A 17,265-nucleotide genomic window follows, 5' to 3' on the forward strand; every position below is an offset into this window, starting at 1 on the left:
CATTTCCTAAAATATATTTGAAAATTCCAGAACAAGTTAAAATAGGTTCCTGGATAAAAGACCACTGGACAAATCCCATTGTGATACTTGCCAGTGCAACAAATACCTATGTGGATAGCAGCCAGTGACACTCTTATGAATATAATTTACTTAAATAATTATTAAATACAGCAGTATTATATATCCATAACATTTAAATGTTAAAATACAGTAAAAGCTGGACAATCAACTAACTGGAAAATTTTTAATTTCAGAAAATTTAAGTGACATATAAAGCAGGGACATGCCTCCAGAAACCCTGCTGATAACTTCTAAATTGTGAACAGATTTACATTTACACACCTTTCTTACATTCCCTCTTCCCCACTGTTATATCCATCATACTGTTCTAAGAATTCCTCCAGAGAATAGGCCTCACCCAAGACTAACAGTAACTATAATAGTCCTTATTGTTGGCTCTCATTCTTCTCACCAGTTGTGGGAAGTTACACAGTTCAGTTCCCATTAGAAGTCCTTTGTTACTACTAGAGGGGAACATAGATTTCTTGTGGTGAGCAAAAAGGACCAAGGTCACTGCATAGAGTGGAATTTGGAAGTGCACTAGAACACAGGTGCTCTATCAGAAATTGTTTTCACCTGTTTTACTAACAGATTTTTCATTAAATTGGTCCTCAAGTTGAATAGGCTATAGGTAACAATTTCTAAACATCTTTTAGTGTGACAGGAAATTAATATTGTATCTATTTTGATTAATTATCCATCTACTGACTGAAAATCTTTGCCAGAACTTGACTGCAAAAATGGAAAATTCTTAAACATATAAAAAACAAAATAATTAAGTTTTGAAAAAGGTGAAAACAAGCAAAATTTAATGAAAGACTTTAGCATCGGATTAATTATAATTTATGACATTAAACTGGGAAAGGATGAATGAACAATGGTGATACAAAGTGCAAAATTATCATACAAAATTTAAGTTTTTGATATGCTATATCCTTAACTTGAATCATGATATTAAATAAAAATTGGCCATTTTCTTTAAGCTCCCACTGGAATGAATGGTGCAAATTTGGCAACATCTCCTTTAATTTTCATGATGACATTTAATAAGAAGATATTTTAATTTCATATGCCAAAAGCATAGCAAATACATACAAATTTATGTGTGAAGTTTTTTTTAAACATTACATGATTAATTGTAGGCTTTTGATTAGAAGCTGATAACAAATAAGAAGACAGTTTTTATAGTATTAGACTTGAAATTTCTTTCTCCATTAACAGGACTTTTTGCCAATTGCATTTTATGTATTATTATCTGGAAATTTTATTTATCAAGAATTTGCATATCCCAAGCATTTCATAGTCCATCTCTTACTGTGTAATATATACGAGAGTCAAAATATGTATTATTATAGTAGCAAATGTGCTAATGAAATAGCAATAAAATCATAAACTTAATTACTGCAGTTAAACCGATTTTTACCATTTCATTGAAATTTTATTATCATTCTCACATATTCCTTTAGTTAGGGATAGATAAAAGAGAAATCTTAAAAATTGCATCCCTGATGCTTACTGAATATACAAATTTTTAGTAAATGTGCAAATAAAATAGCAATAAAATCATACAAACTTAATTACTGCAGTTAAATCAAATTTTACCATTTCATTGAAATTTAATTATTTTCACATATTCCTTTAGTTAGGGATAGATTTTTTTTGTTGCCTACATAAAAGAGAAAGCTTAAAAATTACATCCCTGATGCTTACTGAATATACCAATTTTATTTCATTTATGTACTGAATTTTTTGATATTTCAATCTTCACTTAAGTTACATGCTCAGATTTATTTTGAAAGGAAGAATGCCTGGAAGTAAATAATTTTACATTTTATTCAAGTTGGCTCAATCTTGAAGGAAATAATTCTTAATATTTCTTCTTTATTACCTATTGCAATGTAACACTTCAAGAAGCGTTTTTTTGCGATTCTTATTTTAAAGTTATTTGGGAAAATGCTTTCAGTTTACTTACACAGAGCATATTTCTTCATACCCTATGCATACATGAACTGATTTATTAGCTTAAAAACTGATCCAATATACATTCTTCCACTTATGGAATTTTTCAAAATAAGATGAAGACTGACTCCAAGACATTGAGGATTTTGATTAAAAAAATAACTTTTTCTATAGCTCCCAGAGAGAAAAATCTCCAATCAGCAAAATATGCACTGATCTGTTTAAAAAAATTCTATCTATGTTCGAACTTTGCAAAAGTTAATGTTTAATTGATTAACAGAACAGGGCATTGTAACGGCTTAAGCTATTGTATCGACCACCACAACATTCTGAGAAAAAGAATGGCGGCTTTGAAAGTTCCCATGGACAGAGCATTTCTTAACGAATTCTCAGAAAGAAAGTGACCAGCAGCCACAAAACAAACTCAAGTTTTTGTTCCTCTTATAGTTGTCGGAAGGGAGACATTGTTCTGTTCCCTTTCATCAGTTTATAGGTGCGTTGTCTCAGACCACCTGGTTTGAGTCTCCAGGCTGTCTTCATTATATCCGGTTTTTAATCAAGGTTCTCTTGCCAGTCAAGAGGCACTTTTAAAATTACGAACAAATGAGGATCCTCAATATTTTTTCAACATGCCCAGGACAAATGGAACAAAATCACGGAACACAGTTTTAGAGAAGGAGTGAGAGTGAGTTACAGTAAGTGAAGAGAGAAACATTATCTTGGTTTTTCCAGCTTGGCCATGCGCAAATTTTATTTCGCTCTGCGTAGAGTGACATTAGTATCTCTGCCAAGAGTTTACAGTGAGGTAGCCGGGCTTGCGTTACCTTACCAGACAGCATCCAACTCAGTCCGGGAACCACTGACTTGGAGAGACGATTAATTCGAAACAGCCTCGTCTTGAATTATTTTGAAACAGGAGCTTTTATCTAGAATCAGTGCTAAATGGAAACTTTATTCACAATGTCTGGTTGTTATAGTTCTCCCCCCCTCACCCTACAGTGAGTTTATTTATTTTTGCATATAGCCTAGAAAGAACCCCAATAAATTTATTTACACTACCTATTGCCTTCTAAATTCGTCACAGCATGGAGGACTTCATAAAGACTGGCTCATATTTACATACACAGTATGAGCAAAGCTATAAAAGCAATGTGAAACTAACCTCTTTGCCAGCATTCAAACCTTTGTTAAGTGATAAAAGTTTAGAGCTGTTTTATTCACTTAGCCACAGGTAAAACTGATAGGGTCAACTACCCTCAGGATGTTTGTGACAGCAGTCGTATGCTTTTTTTTTTTTAATCAATTAACTGAATATTAAGAAGTTTTTATTGTGAAAATAGTACTTATTACAAACTAAGAGTCATCTTTTTTGAAAGTCGAATTCCTTGAACTAAAATTTTTGGTAAGCTGGCCCTTTCTTGAATTGCTTTATAACTGTTTTCTTACCTTCCTTTCTTGCTAAGTCAAAATCAGACAATATCCTTTTGCATTAGAGGTCACATAATGTCCTTTGTGAAATTTTGAAATACGAAATAGTTTATCTTGTGATCTTTTAAGAGAAGCTGCATGCCTTCTTGTGGCAATTCAAAAACGTATTAAAAGGTAGTTTTATAAATACAATCTACATTTCCTCCATTTGGAACACCATGAAAATTAACTATTTTAAATCTGCATTTTTATCCTAAGCTCTAAAACATTAATGCCCTAATTGCCAAATTTTTTATCTTGATGATAATCCCCAACTCTATGCAAATACAAATACCTTATTGTATTTTATTAAAATTAAAACATTTAAAAGTTGTGTTTTAGCTTCACACTGCTGGCAGTTACTGTTTCACTCTACAGATAGCTACTGATAAACATATATTCGATTACCTGCTGGGTTTTAATGGTTCATTTAAAAAAAAACAGAAAATTTGAAACTAGTATATGCACTTTTGATATATAGCTATAAGTAATAAATTTGATTAACAACTTGTCTTAATTTAAAAATGTCAACGAAATAACATCTGCTAATGAGTTAAGAAAGTATATCTGACAAGTGAAAAATTAAGACTACTCAGTCAGTTTAGGACCACCGCCGACTCTCCCAATATTAGTAATAATAAAAATTAAATTGAGATATTACGAATTTTCTCAGGGGGATTATTGAATACATTTTCTTCTTTGAAAAATAAAAATAGAATTCTATTAAAAGGAATGAATTTACTCATTAACATATTTAAAATGGAATTAAAAGCGAAGTGCAATCAACAAACCAAGTAATTATTGTCCTGACCAGAAATTAGTTGACTTTTATAATTAATAGATGCGAAAGAGTTTCATCTTTTTCTCCAGTAAAAATCAAGATTTAAAAAGCTGTTTAGTAAAATTATTCAAATTGCTCATAAAAAAACAGAAACTGGTCATTCTATCAAACTTGAAATGCAATCTTCAAATCAGAATATATAATTCTTATAAGAGCAAGTTTTATTTTCTCACCTGAAAAAATTGCTCTATGACACTTCTGCCTTTGATTATTTAAAAACAATGCAAACTTTGTAAAAACAAGTGTACAAAAACATATTCTCACAAGACAAAAATGAAAATTTAACATTAAGAATGTATGAAAAAGAAATTTTACATGTACATTAAATATATTTATGTAAATAAAATTTAAAAAGTAAATTCTTCTAGCTATTGCCTATGAGCTAAAGTGATACTTTGGTTCCTTTGCTAAGTAGTATAAACACAAAGTAAAGATTCAATTGTAATTCAAAAAGTAAAAACATAAAATATATGAAATAATAGTTAAGAAAATTAGAAAGCTTAACTTGATTTAAACTTAAAAGTTAATATGTAGAGTAAAGTTTAAGCTATCTCAAAACACATTAGAAAAAATACTACCCCCCCCCCCAAAAAAACTACAGCTAAGCAGCGTCGCCTTGCATTTTCCCATTTACCGCTGCTTAGTAGTAGTTTTTGTTTTTTAACATTTTTTATACTATTTTTTCTAATATGTTTTGAGATAGCTTAAACTTTATTCTACATACATATAAACTTTTAACTTTGAATCAAGTTAAGCTTTCACCATTTTCTAATTTTCTTAATTAGTATTTCATATATTTTGAGTTTTTACTTTTTGAATTACAATTGGATCTTTACTTTGTGTTTATACTACTTTGCAAAGGAACCGAAGTATCACTTTAGATCATAGGCAATAGCTAGAAGAATTTACTTTTGTCGCATAGGCAATAACCACAGTAGGTTTATTTTTGGTGCTTTTATCCTCCTGTCACTGTTAAAAGGTTATAGTACTAGAAAAGCATAAAAACAGTATTTTAACACATAACACATTGTGAAAATCTAACTTAAGCATTAACTATAAAGAATACTTAAATTTTTTTTTTTCAAATCCATTGAGACAATATAAAAATACACAGGTTTCCATGCCACCCAAGAGGTACTGTGCAAGCTCGTTCCCATGCTGGTTCCCCTAAACTAACATTTTTACATAGCTGCTCTTTTGGTAACGTCAATTCTGAACATTCAAAGAAAATTATATCAGCTAGTTGAAAGAAAAATGATAATTTAAGGCCTATATAAAAACTATGTTACAAGGCTTTAAACAGACAATTTTGAAGCTAAGTACCATCAAGTGTTACTAAAAATAACAAGACAAGACCAATTTAATACGGGAAATACATTTCGGAATTAAATTTTACAAACACTCAATTTAAGGTTTAAAGCAAGAAAAAAGAAAATTCATACTAAATGCAGTCTTTGAATTTACAAGTTACGACAGTAAAATATATAAAAAAGCTTAGGGCACAGGAAACACAAGATAAAATACTACCTACGTGAGTTTAATGCTATATCAATAGGTCAGAAAACAAAAATTAAATAATATTTAAAACAAATGAATTATATATTTAACATCTACATTTTCACAATCTCTCCACCTAATTGTGTAAAAATAAACTTCCTAAATTCATATGAATTTAAAGCCTGTTTAGCATCTAAATTTCTGCTAATCTGATAGGCATAATAACAAATGAATACTCCACAACTCATGCCATCATTCTGAATAGCGTGATTGGGAAACGAACAATACCAATTATCACATGTATCTAAAACATTATTAAGGATACTTTGCCACAAATGAATTAATGAATACACAGAATTTTGAACGGCATTAAAACCAAGTGGATCATAAAACTGAAACATTCTATCTTTAATCTTTGCAACAAGTAAAACCCAATGATTATTATTGATAAGAGCTGGAATAAAAAAGAAATCAACAGATGCAAAATCAGCTTTTTTCCATACATTTTGAGTTTTATTACCTGACTGAAAAAATGGTGTATGGTAACATTTGGCAGCTATGGAAGAAGTATTATGAAGAATGGTAAAAAAAAAAAAAAAGCATCAATAATATTGTCACCAAGCCAGCCAAGCTGAAAATTATTATTTACAGCCTTCAGGGCTAAAATTTCTTCATTTGAAATATAAGGATCAAGAGATTTTATATCGAGAAATGTTAGAAGTGTTTCCCCAGCTCGCAGAACACATTTTGAAATATCGGATACATTAAGCTCAGAGGTAAAAGAATTATATTTAAGTAAATTGCTACCCTTAATTGTGGTATCCTGTGATGATTTATGATCATTCACATTAATATTATTTGATAACCCTAACAAACCTTCCTTGACATTTTTTTTATTATAAGTATCGGGATAATCTAGAATTTTACGTTTTATACCTTTCACAGATGTTGTACGAAACAGAGTTTGACGTGATAATTTTAAATTTGGAGCAACCTGAATAAATAGCATTTTATCAAAAAAATCTTTCAAATGGTTTGATTTTATTGCACCTTTACAATTAGAAACTATATCTTTTAAATTCTTTGTTATACTAGGTATTAATATCTTTTGGATTGTCGGATGCGGCAACATAACTAATAATTCAGACATTAAAGTCTTACAAGTGTTAATTTTAGGTTCAGTGTTACACACAACAGTATCTGAAATAGCAATAGATTTTTTAATCAATTCTAGAGGGGAGGAGTTTTCTGCTTTGAGGATATCTGTTGCAATTACAGAAGGACTTGGTTGCCTGCATGTAATTGAGTGTATTTTATGTACGTGTTTACATAGTGTACTGAAATCTGGACAATTACAATTATATAAATGATGACACAGATTTAGACAGGAGAGGTTAATACACTTTGAATAACAATGATCTGTTTCTGAACATATTTCATGCAACCACTTAACTGTATATTGAATATTTTTACGTGTCTGTGATTTTATAGACCACAAACAAGGATGTGTTTCTGTTACATCACTATCAGGTATTTTCATTCCAGATTCATGTCATTTATTATAAGTTGGCAGGTAGATGCTCTCTTTACAGTTAATTTAAACTTTATACTTATAAGCCATGTAAATATCTTCTTCAATTTTTAAAAGCACATTAATTAAATTATCGAGGCGTCTGTTAAATTTACGTTTTAAGTACATAGTTTTCAATTTATTGTGAAATGACTTGCAATACATGTTAGTATCTGTGAATGCATGAGGGAAGTTTCTGTATGCCATTGACCACAGATAATAATACTCCTCAAAATAATTTACAAACGATGGTGCAACAGCTCGAAACTTTTGAAGGAAATTATCCATCATAGAAATAAATAAAGAAGAATTAGTTTCTTCAAGCAATATAACTAAATTAAAATTAATTTCATCCCTAAGTTTTTGACTTGAAACCATTCGAAATAAACTACGTTGCCATGCACGATGTACATGCCATTTACATAGTATATGTTTAATACCTGGACCAAATGGTTTTTCAAATGCAGGATGTGTAGTTTTATCATCATCTGTCATTAAACAATTAATATTAAACTCAGGTATTACACATTTGATACTAAGAAATAAATTGTACATCGTATCCTGATCCAACTGATTTGAAATAAAATGTGCTACGGGGTAACCACTACCAAATTCATCTGGGACAATTAAATTTAGCAAATAAAAATAATACTGATTTGTTTTGTGAGTAGAATCTATACATAAAATCCTGCTACAACCTTTAATCATCATTTCTTTTTGTCTGCAATCCTAGTGCAAAAGACAGTGTGTCACGGCCTTTCGGACCATACAATGTTGGTTTTCCTTGAGGTTTGTAAATAAGAATAGGGTCATACGATTCCTGCCTAAGTTTCTCAACTATGGCAGCAACAGAAAGTGAATCATCACTAAGAGAAGAAATCATTACACGCTTTACATAGTAATTTATAGTCCTACATGTTACAAAATTATCTTTAATACTTAAGATCTCTCTATTATCACGTGATCCACTTCCATCTCAGATAAATTCTTGAATTTGATCGGTGGAAACACCTAACTGAGCATAAGTTTTGATTTGATCACGACAATTCTGACTAAGCTTTTGAAATTTGGTATTTCCAAATGACAGCTCATGATTGTGACCTGAATAAAAAATAGCTGTCGCAAGATCTTGTTCCTCAGAAACTAAAATTCTGGATGGACATCTGAAGCCTAATGGTAAAGAACCTTTAAGATTTTTTCTACTTGAAATTGGCCCTGGTTTTTTTTTTGTGTTACAGTGAAGTGACAACAATAATAATGGTATGCTTTATTAACTTTATGTTTACTCCCAGAACACTTCTTAAAAGAACTGAATGTTTCCTTAGAATGACATTCTAATCACAGCTGAAACTCCACCATTGATGAAAATGTAAGCTCCTTCACATCCATCTCAGAATTGTGAAATTCAGCCAAATGTTTATTATGATCACTAATAAACTGGAAGGATGCCTTGCAATCAGGAAAAACACACGGTTTATGAATATTTAAATTATTTTTAGAACAGCAAAACTTCTTTGATGAAAAAGGTTACTGCGGATTTTACAGTCTATTTCACAGTTGTCACAAATATATGATTTTTAATCAATTTCAGAAGACACAGATTTACACCTTTTTTTATGATTAAAAAACGACCGTCTTGAAGCATATGACTTCATGCATACCTCACACGTTCTTGGATATTTATTTTCTATTTCATTATTCTTTATGGTAGTACATAAATTATCCTTATTTAAAATTTTACAGTTACGTTTGTGTCTTGATAAAGTTTCTTTAAAAGAGAAATCTTTCTTACAACATGGACAAATTATAGTCTTTATATTTGGGTTAACAGAGGTAATAACTTTGCAGTTTTCTTCAACATACCCATTTTCAGATTTCTGTACATTACTTTCACCCTGATTAGAATTATTTGCACCCCCAAACTTAATGTTAGAACATTCTGAATAATTTTTAAGAATAGAAAACTTGTTAAAATGAAATTGCACAAGAACCAACAACTGATGGGCAAGTATTGGAATTGGTGACAAGCCGAGTAGATGAAACAGAGCCTCAAAAGCCAGTAGGCTGAGAAGCGACTAACGACATAAAAGAAAATTTAGATACAGATATAGTAGCCTTCTGCAAATCTGAATCAGAGCAAACAAATGAACCCTTAAAAACTGGAAAATTCGACATGGAAGTACAAGAATTGAAACTGATACCAAGATGAGATGATGATGAATTGGAATCCGAAGAGCCTGAAGGTTGAGAATTAGACACTGAATTTCCAGGAAGTTCTGTAATAGCTGCAGTATCAGGAAGTTGAAATCCAGTAGAATTTAAAACACCTGATGTAGTGTGGACAGTACATTCGAGAGCTGGAAAATCCAATACATCCAAAACACTGGAACTGGGGAAATTTTCCGTAACCGGCCCTTAACTATTTTTTGGCCGCCATCTTGGATTTCAAAAATGCGCCAAGAGGCGCGTTTTTGAAATCCAAGATGACCCTTTTTATTGACCTATGGAACCGTTCTACAGGATTGCTCTGGGGGTGGTAAATCGAACTTCTGGAAATTTTTATACCAAACCTCTTCAAAAATTCAACGGTTAAGCGACTCATGAAAGATTTTCCTTGATCAGTTTGAACCTCCCTTGGAAAACCCATCCGACTAAATACCTGCAAGAGTGCACTTACAACAGATTTCGACGTTATATCCGGTACCGGGACGGCGTCAGGATATTTAGATGCTAAGCACATAACTGTAATAAGATATTTATTACCTTCAGTAGATGTAGGCATAGGCCCGCAAGCATCTACATTAACCTTACTAAAGACTTCAGATATCACAGGTACTATTACCAACGGTGCTTTCTTTTTGTCACTTGCTTTTCCTACACGTTGACAGGAGTCGCATGTTTTAACGAATTCCTCAATGTCTTTATAACAATTTGGCCAGAAAAAATGTCTTAGTAACCGGTCTTTTGTTTTCAGAACTCCTAAGTGACCTGAAGTTCCTTCATGACAAATTGCTTTAATTTTCTCTCTGAGGTTTTCTGGAACAACAATTAAATGTTCTTCTCCTCCTAACTTATTTACCTTCTTTTTTACTAAAACCCCATTTTTAATCCCATAACTTGTTTTACTTCCGCTTTTTACTAGTTCTAATAAAGGCGCAAGTTCTTTACTTTTTTGTTGTTCATCAATAAAAGTACTTGAGTCTATTTGAATCGCAGGACTTGTGGGGACACAAAGGTTGACAGGAGGTAATATCTCTCTGTTTTCAGACCTCTCATGAGCATCGTCCTCCTCTTCCAATTCTAAATCATTCTGCTCAGAATTTTGATTCGTCTCACTTAAATTTTCCGCTTCCTTAAATTGTCGTGCTTGAGATCGAGTAACGACCGCATTAACATTACCGACATACGACGAATAATTTTTCTCAATTCCTCTGAGAAGAGCCGCTGTCTGGTTGCCTAATATATATCGTCCTTGGTCTAAGTGGTCTCCTATAACAGCTGCTTTGGTGGTTACTGTACCCAAATCGCATTCAATATCTACTTCAGCAACATGTAAACAAGTCATATGATCATCCAACAAATGTCGAACCCACACGTGTTCTCCCTTCATTCGATCTATGTCTACATATTTCTGACAAATAATATCTACCGTTGCTCCTGTATCTCTTAGAATAGGTACTTCAAAACCATTTACTCTTCCATTTAACGTATAGGGATCTAACAGATTCTTCTCTGATCTCCCGCTTATCCGATACAAATCTGTCTTTTTAGTTTTAAAATTAGGGCACTGAGGACGTAAATGGTCAAAAGATCCACATTCATAGCACTGGAGTCTTTTTCTCCTATCAAAATTCGAGTCTGACTTTTTCCCAACATTGCGTGCATCATCATCTTTTTTAAATTGTGTACCTTGAGGGTTTTTTCTATTTTTGAAAACGTTACCAGTGGACTGAAAAACACCCATTTGTCTACCTGATATTTTCGTTTTCCCAACCATCGTCTTTTTCGCATCTTCAAATTCCTCTATTTTACCCACCAACTGTTTTGGTGAAGTGATTGTGGCCCATTCATCTATAAAATGTTCCTTAAACTCATTAGGCGTGCGCCTTTTAATCTGATCTACCAACATTAAATCCTTGAGTTGGTCAAATGTTTCGATTTTTAATCCCTGGAGCCACCCATCTAAAAATGTTTTAATTTCGTGATAAAAATCGTACCACGTAGAATCCGGATTTTTTTTAGTCTTAACAAGAAGTTGCCGAAACTTCTCCACACTTAACTTAAATCTTTTAAGTAGTAATTCTTTAATATGTTGGTAATCTCTAGCCTGTTCTTCAGGCTCCCTAGCAATTATATTATTTACCTCAACCGGAAGGACACCAATGAGATATGACACCCATTGATCCGTGGGCAATTTTAGAACTTTAGCTTGCCTCTCAAAAAGTTCTAAGAATAAACTGATATCATCAGTTTTTAAATTAAACTTGGGCATTAGTTTCTGAAAATTCTGATTAAATACCGTTTCACCTCCAGGTTTAGCAGATTCAGTGTTCTGTTTTGCTTTAAGGCATTCTAGTTCTAACTGTTGCTTTTCAATTTCTTTATTTTGTTGTAGTATCTGAAATTCCCTCTCCCTAGCTTCCTGTTCTAACTGTAATTCTTTCGCTTTTGTTTGCTTCTCTAAGTTTTCCTTTTCTATCCTATCAGTCATAATACTTTCTAACAAATTTTTAACAAATTCTTCCTCATAATTTTTACTATTCGTTATTAAATGTTTTAAATCTATCACTTTCATATCTTCTAAAGCTATTTCCCCAAGTTCTGAAGCGACAAGGAATAGATCCCTTTTCTTAGCTTTCCCCAAAAATGCCATTTTTACAAAAGTAATTGCTCAAAACAAATAAGAACTCAAATAGTTATTCACAAGTAATACACATAAAAATATATCAGAGATATAAAAAACACTTTCTTCTTTCTTACAAAATTAGGCAAATAAAAATAAAAGGTTAATAAAAGCATTAATCATTTTGGATTTATTTCCATTCAAACATAAAACGAATAAACAACCTTACTGAATACTTCGTATAAAAAATTAATAACAAATTCTTTTCATTTAGTACAGCCAGACAGAAAAAAAACCAGAGTGGCGCCAATAAATATAAACACCTTTAATTAACTATCGTTTCAGATACTTCCGTTAGCAACCACATGGCCAACGCAAATACTACGTAAATTCGATAGGCGCAGGTTTAAATCAGAACACTATTAGAACTTTTCTTTACTGCTCAAAGCTTTAAAATGTAAAATGAAATGATAAAATTTAACATTCTACTTCTCAGAAAATACGCATCCTATTAAAATACAGCACTGGTGTGCTTTCATGAGAAAACAAAAGTAACAAGTTTTTAATATATTCAACAACTTATTTCTTTCATAAGAATTTAACATAAATTTTCTTCTAATGACTTAGAAATGAAAATTGCAACTGATTTGAAATTGATATTGCACTGATGTGCTTTCACATATACACAAAATAAACAGTTCAGATTCTATCACACCAATTTATAGCGAAACGTTAAACATAAATACACTGATGTGCTGTTTATTTATGGGAATGGATTTTCGCCATTATCATACAAAGGAAAATATCTCGTTAGATGTATAAATGCAACACTTTGATTGTTTTAAAAAAAAACTCTTATGCACTGACGTGCTATAAAATGCACTGGGAAATTTTCCGTAACCGGCCCTTGGCTATTTTTTGGCCGCCATCTTGGATTTCAAAAACGCGCCTTCCAAGATGGCGGCCAATATTGTTTTCCCTGTCCGAGGGAAATCGGACAGGGAAAACAACTCTGACCTACCAAACCTGGAAAGAACAAGAAAAAACGAACTTACCGAATTTATGATGCCATCCTGAAGGCTACTCATCGCTGTTCCTTCAGATATCTATCAGGATACCTGCAAATAATAAGAAAAACAAAATATAATATTTTTTTGCTGAGCACAAGTTTAAGAAATATTAAATGAAATTGTTTAAATTACATTAAATACAACTGCTTAGCAGAAATGCAAATTATAAAAAATATATATATAATATTTTTTTGCTGGGCAAAAGTTTAAGAAATAATAAACGAAATTGCTTAAATTACATTAAATACAACTGCTTAATATTTTCAAATATGCGATTATAAAAAAAAAAATATATATAATATTTTTTTGCTGGGCAAAAGTTTAAGAAATAATAAACGAAATTGCTTAAATTACATTAAATACAACTACTTAATGTTTTCAAATATACGATTTGCAGAAATCAGCTTTACAATATAGTTTCATGCTTTAAAACTAAAAGAAATATCTATCATAAAATTAATCAAGAAACCTACTCTTTTATAAATACATAAACTATTTTTATAAATCTAGAAATACTTAAAAACGCTTAAAACATACAGTAAAAGCAAAAAAAAAAAAAATTCTCAGTATCGTAAGTAAGGGATAAGTTAAGTAATCGTTTTAAACTACGAATTTACTTTATTCTCGTTAGCATCCTCTGACAATATATGAAATTAAATTTAATTTATATCATAATATATATAAATAATAATATTAAATTGCATTAATAACAAATTAGCACTTACTTTGTACACGAGACATCCTTTCCGCGCGCGATCGATTAGACAAGACAGACAGACAGACAAAGTAGACAGATGTCTTGTTTTGCACCCGCTAAGTCTTTCTGCACCGATGGGCGAAAAATCAAGCATAGGTGCTAAGGAAAGGTATATAGAAAGAGGGGCAATTTCGTATTTGAGGAGAGTAAAAAGGAACTTCGTACATCTTGTACGAGTTCAAAAGGCCAGGAAGAAAAGATGGGACAAAATAAAATTTAAAATAAATGGCCCAAAAATAATAGAGGGAAAAAGAAAAAAAAAAAAAAAAAAGAGGGGCCTATAGAAAGATAAGGAAAAGAAGTAGAAAATATCCTAAAATACGATTGTGTCCATGAGTGTAGTTAAAAGGAGAAGAAACTGTCTTCATTTACAATAAATAGTGTCTCACAAGTGTGTTTGGTAATGGTGAATAGATGTGTTACTGGGGAAAAAACAAATATTGACGGTGTTAAAATGCTTCGTATCAAGGTATTTAGCATGGAATATAAAGTAATATGTACGCTTGCATCCTGAGATATCAACAAAGGTCATCAAACAAAAGTATATATTAATTTAACCAAAGTAACTTATGCTACTTTCATTCTCAACATTTTCATACATTTTTCAAAAAGCAGCAGCAGACTAACAAACATAGAACCATATACAATACAAGACCACAACCGCATACACCCAAAATAAATAAATAAATAAATAAAATAATATATATATATATATATATATATGTGTGTGTGTGTAAATTACTGAGTATATGTATTAAAAACACAAATTAAACAGTATTTATTAATTTAACTATCATAATTTATTACAAGATTAATTATTTTACTATCATAATTTATTACTACTTAAATAATGTTAATATAACACAATGAGGCACACTGTTATTTATATATAAGCTCATAGTTCTAAAAATTCATTTAAGGCGGTGAAGAATAAACCATCCCTTACATATGGACATTTAACAGATAGCAAAGAACAGTATGAGAAAAAATCGGTGAGGTATAATATTATTTAAAGGCGAAACTATATTCAAGCGATCTAGAAAGAAAAGAGAATCCAGAAGATCCGAGAGGGAAATAGCGCGATGCCCAAATTATCCCCCTCATCCCCAAATTTTCCCTCTCTCGAGATGTAAGTGTTGTCAGACGTGAACTGATAACGCTGGCGTCTGTTTCGATTTGATACACAAAGGAAGCCACAAGCAATGGCAATTTCAAGTATTTTTTAATGCTTTAAACTAATGAAAAATTAAGATTTATTGATTTAAAGGCACTTATTTATAGAAATTTGATTTAGTTTAGATGAAAGAAAAGTACTTATCTTAAAATTCCAGGCTTTTGGAGTATATCCTTACATTGTCCGCTGTTTTATTCTCGTCAACATCGGAGCCGAAATTCATTGGAATGATATAGGTTTTGTAGGGGAAAAATAAACATTTTTCAAAGAAATTTAATTGATAATCACCAAGAGGAAAGGAAAAATTTTCACTTTTTTACGGAGCGCAGCGATCGTGCTGCCGCTTGCCTCGGTGATCACACAGCCCCTTCCGCGCGATCGATTTGGCGCCCAAAGTTACGGTTGCAGTGAACGATGAACTCGGATCGTTAAGTTAATAATTTTGGCAAAATTTATTAAGAAGTTCTGCAAGTTCTTGTAAATAGAATTATTGAAATTAGAACTGCTATTTATTGCCAATAAACAAATATAAAATTGTTACATAGTATAATTTTTCTTATATTCCTACTCTTATGTTTATTCACAATCTACATTTGATTATATTTAAGGTCTTGTTTTTACAGTTCAGAATGTATAATTAATAATACTGCTTTCTAATTTGATTAAAATAAAATACAGTAAATTATTTCAAACAGAATGGTATAGGTTATTTCGCTGCAAACAATTATACTAAATATACTTATTTATGTACATTTGAGAATTTAGCGCCGAGCAGTTATTAATCATCCATGATGCTCTTCTGTCTGCCTATTTACAATTCTAAATTACATTTTTGGAAAGAAAAATTAAATTCAAGATTAAAAAAACTTTTTTTTTAATGAAAATGTAACTTTTTTAAAAGCTTCATTTATTAGCTAGAATGATTCCAGTTTACTTATCTGTATTATCACAGTGAATCAAATATTATTACTGGCTTATCAAACATTAATAACAGTATAAATAGAGCTTTGGCCCGATTGAATAAACGTAAGAAGACCAGCTAACAAAACTTGTAGCCGCATAATAGGGTTTTAAAAACGATGTTTGAAATTTCAGCTAATTTCTGTAATGCATCCCCGTCATTAACTCCACATGGATTGCCAAATATTTACAAAGGCACCTTCAATTTCGTAGCTTAATAGTAGCTACTTTTGCAGTTATTCCAGCAAGCCCTAGATCAGAAACAACAGCCATTTAATGCACATTGGTCTCAAGTGTCTTTCCAGTGCAGGATTTACGTATAAGCTACACATATAAGCTACTATTATATATAGCTTAGGGCCCCCACTTTCTTCGCCCCCCTAAAATTAAAATATAGTATAACAGACTTATAAAGGGCCCTATATTTCAAACAGCCTAGAGCCTTATCAAGTCTAAATCTAGCTTTGTGTCTTCCTCAGAAAGGAATTCGTGCTAAATAATTCATGTGAATATGGGAGCTTCGACAGAGGTTCATCATGCCCCAACCCATTGCTTTACAAAATTTCACTTAATACTCACATGCATGAATGACGTAATGGGCTGGAGCCACTCGGGTTGGAATCATAAACAGTGGCTCAGAGTCATGGGATTATCTTCAGAAATCATGTGAAATCTCGCCTACAAAAATCTTACTCTCCCATCTTGGGTAGTAGTAGGTATAGGCTCAGTAAACAGTCATCCACTTACATATTAAAAATGGCGAAGCGGTGTCACGCAACATGGGACTGAGTAGCAGTGAGTTCATCTGAATCCACAGTCTGCGCTGAGATCTAGAAGACCTCTTTATAAGAAAGGAGGAAAACTGAACTTACATAAGTGCATCCTTATGTAAGTTCAATTTTTGTTTTCATTACTGACTAATTAATTAAGCAAAGGATCAAATAAATCTTCGGCACCTTTATGCAAATTCACTTTACTGGACTTTATCATCTATAAATACAGCTTCTAAATTCTAGATCACAAGGGCTCTGTTAAAAGAATCAAGCAAGCCAAATAGATATCTAGTT

At 31.7% G+C, this 17,265-nt stretch overlaps 1 protein-coding gene across 1 annotated transcript; it reads right to left on the reverse strand.

Moving 5' to 3' along the window:
* Window positions 1-5,386: 5,386 nt before the first annotated feature.
* LOC146992862 (uncharacterized) lies at window positions 5,387-15,627 on the reverse strand. The gene is made up of 2 exons (XM_085809000.1): window positions 14,033-15,627; window positions 5,387-13,355 (listed from the first exon to the last, which is right to left on the reverse strand). The coding sequence occupies exon 2, from the start codon at window positions 12,265-12,267 to the stop codon at window positions 9,814-9,816; it is 2,454 nt and encodes an 817-aa protein (XP_085665126.1). The 5' UTR covers window positions 12,268-13,355; window positions 14,033-15,627; the 3' UTR covers window positions 5,387-9,813.
* Window positions 15,628-17,265: the final 1,638 nt, after the last annotated feature.

The sequence above is a fragment of the Stegodyphus dumicola genome, chromosome X2 (assembly GCF_044657685.1).
Source record: "Stegodyphus dumicola isolate Sdum_Otavi_A_Nest chromosome X2, ASM4465768v1".
NCBI lineage: Eukaryota > Metazoa > Arthropoda > Arachnida > Araneae > Eresidae > Stegodyphus > Stegodyphus dumicola.

What these genes read in the sequence shown, in the direction of transcription:
- LOC146992862 (XM_085809000.1), bottom strand. Translation starts at nt 12,267, where the DNA reads ATGGCATTTTTGGGGAAAGCTAAGAAAAGGGATCTATTCCTTGTCGCT.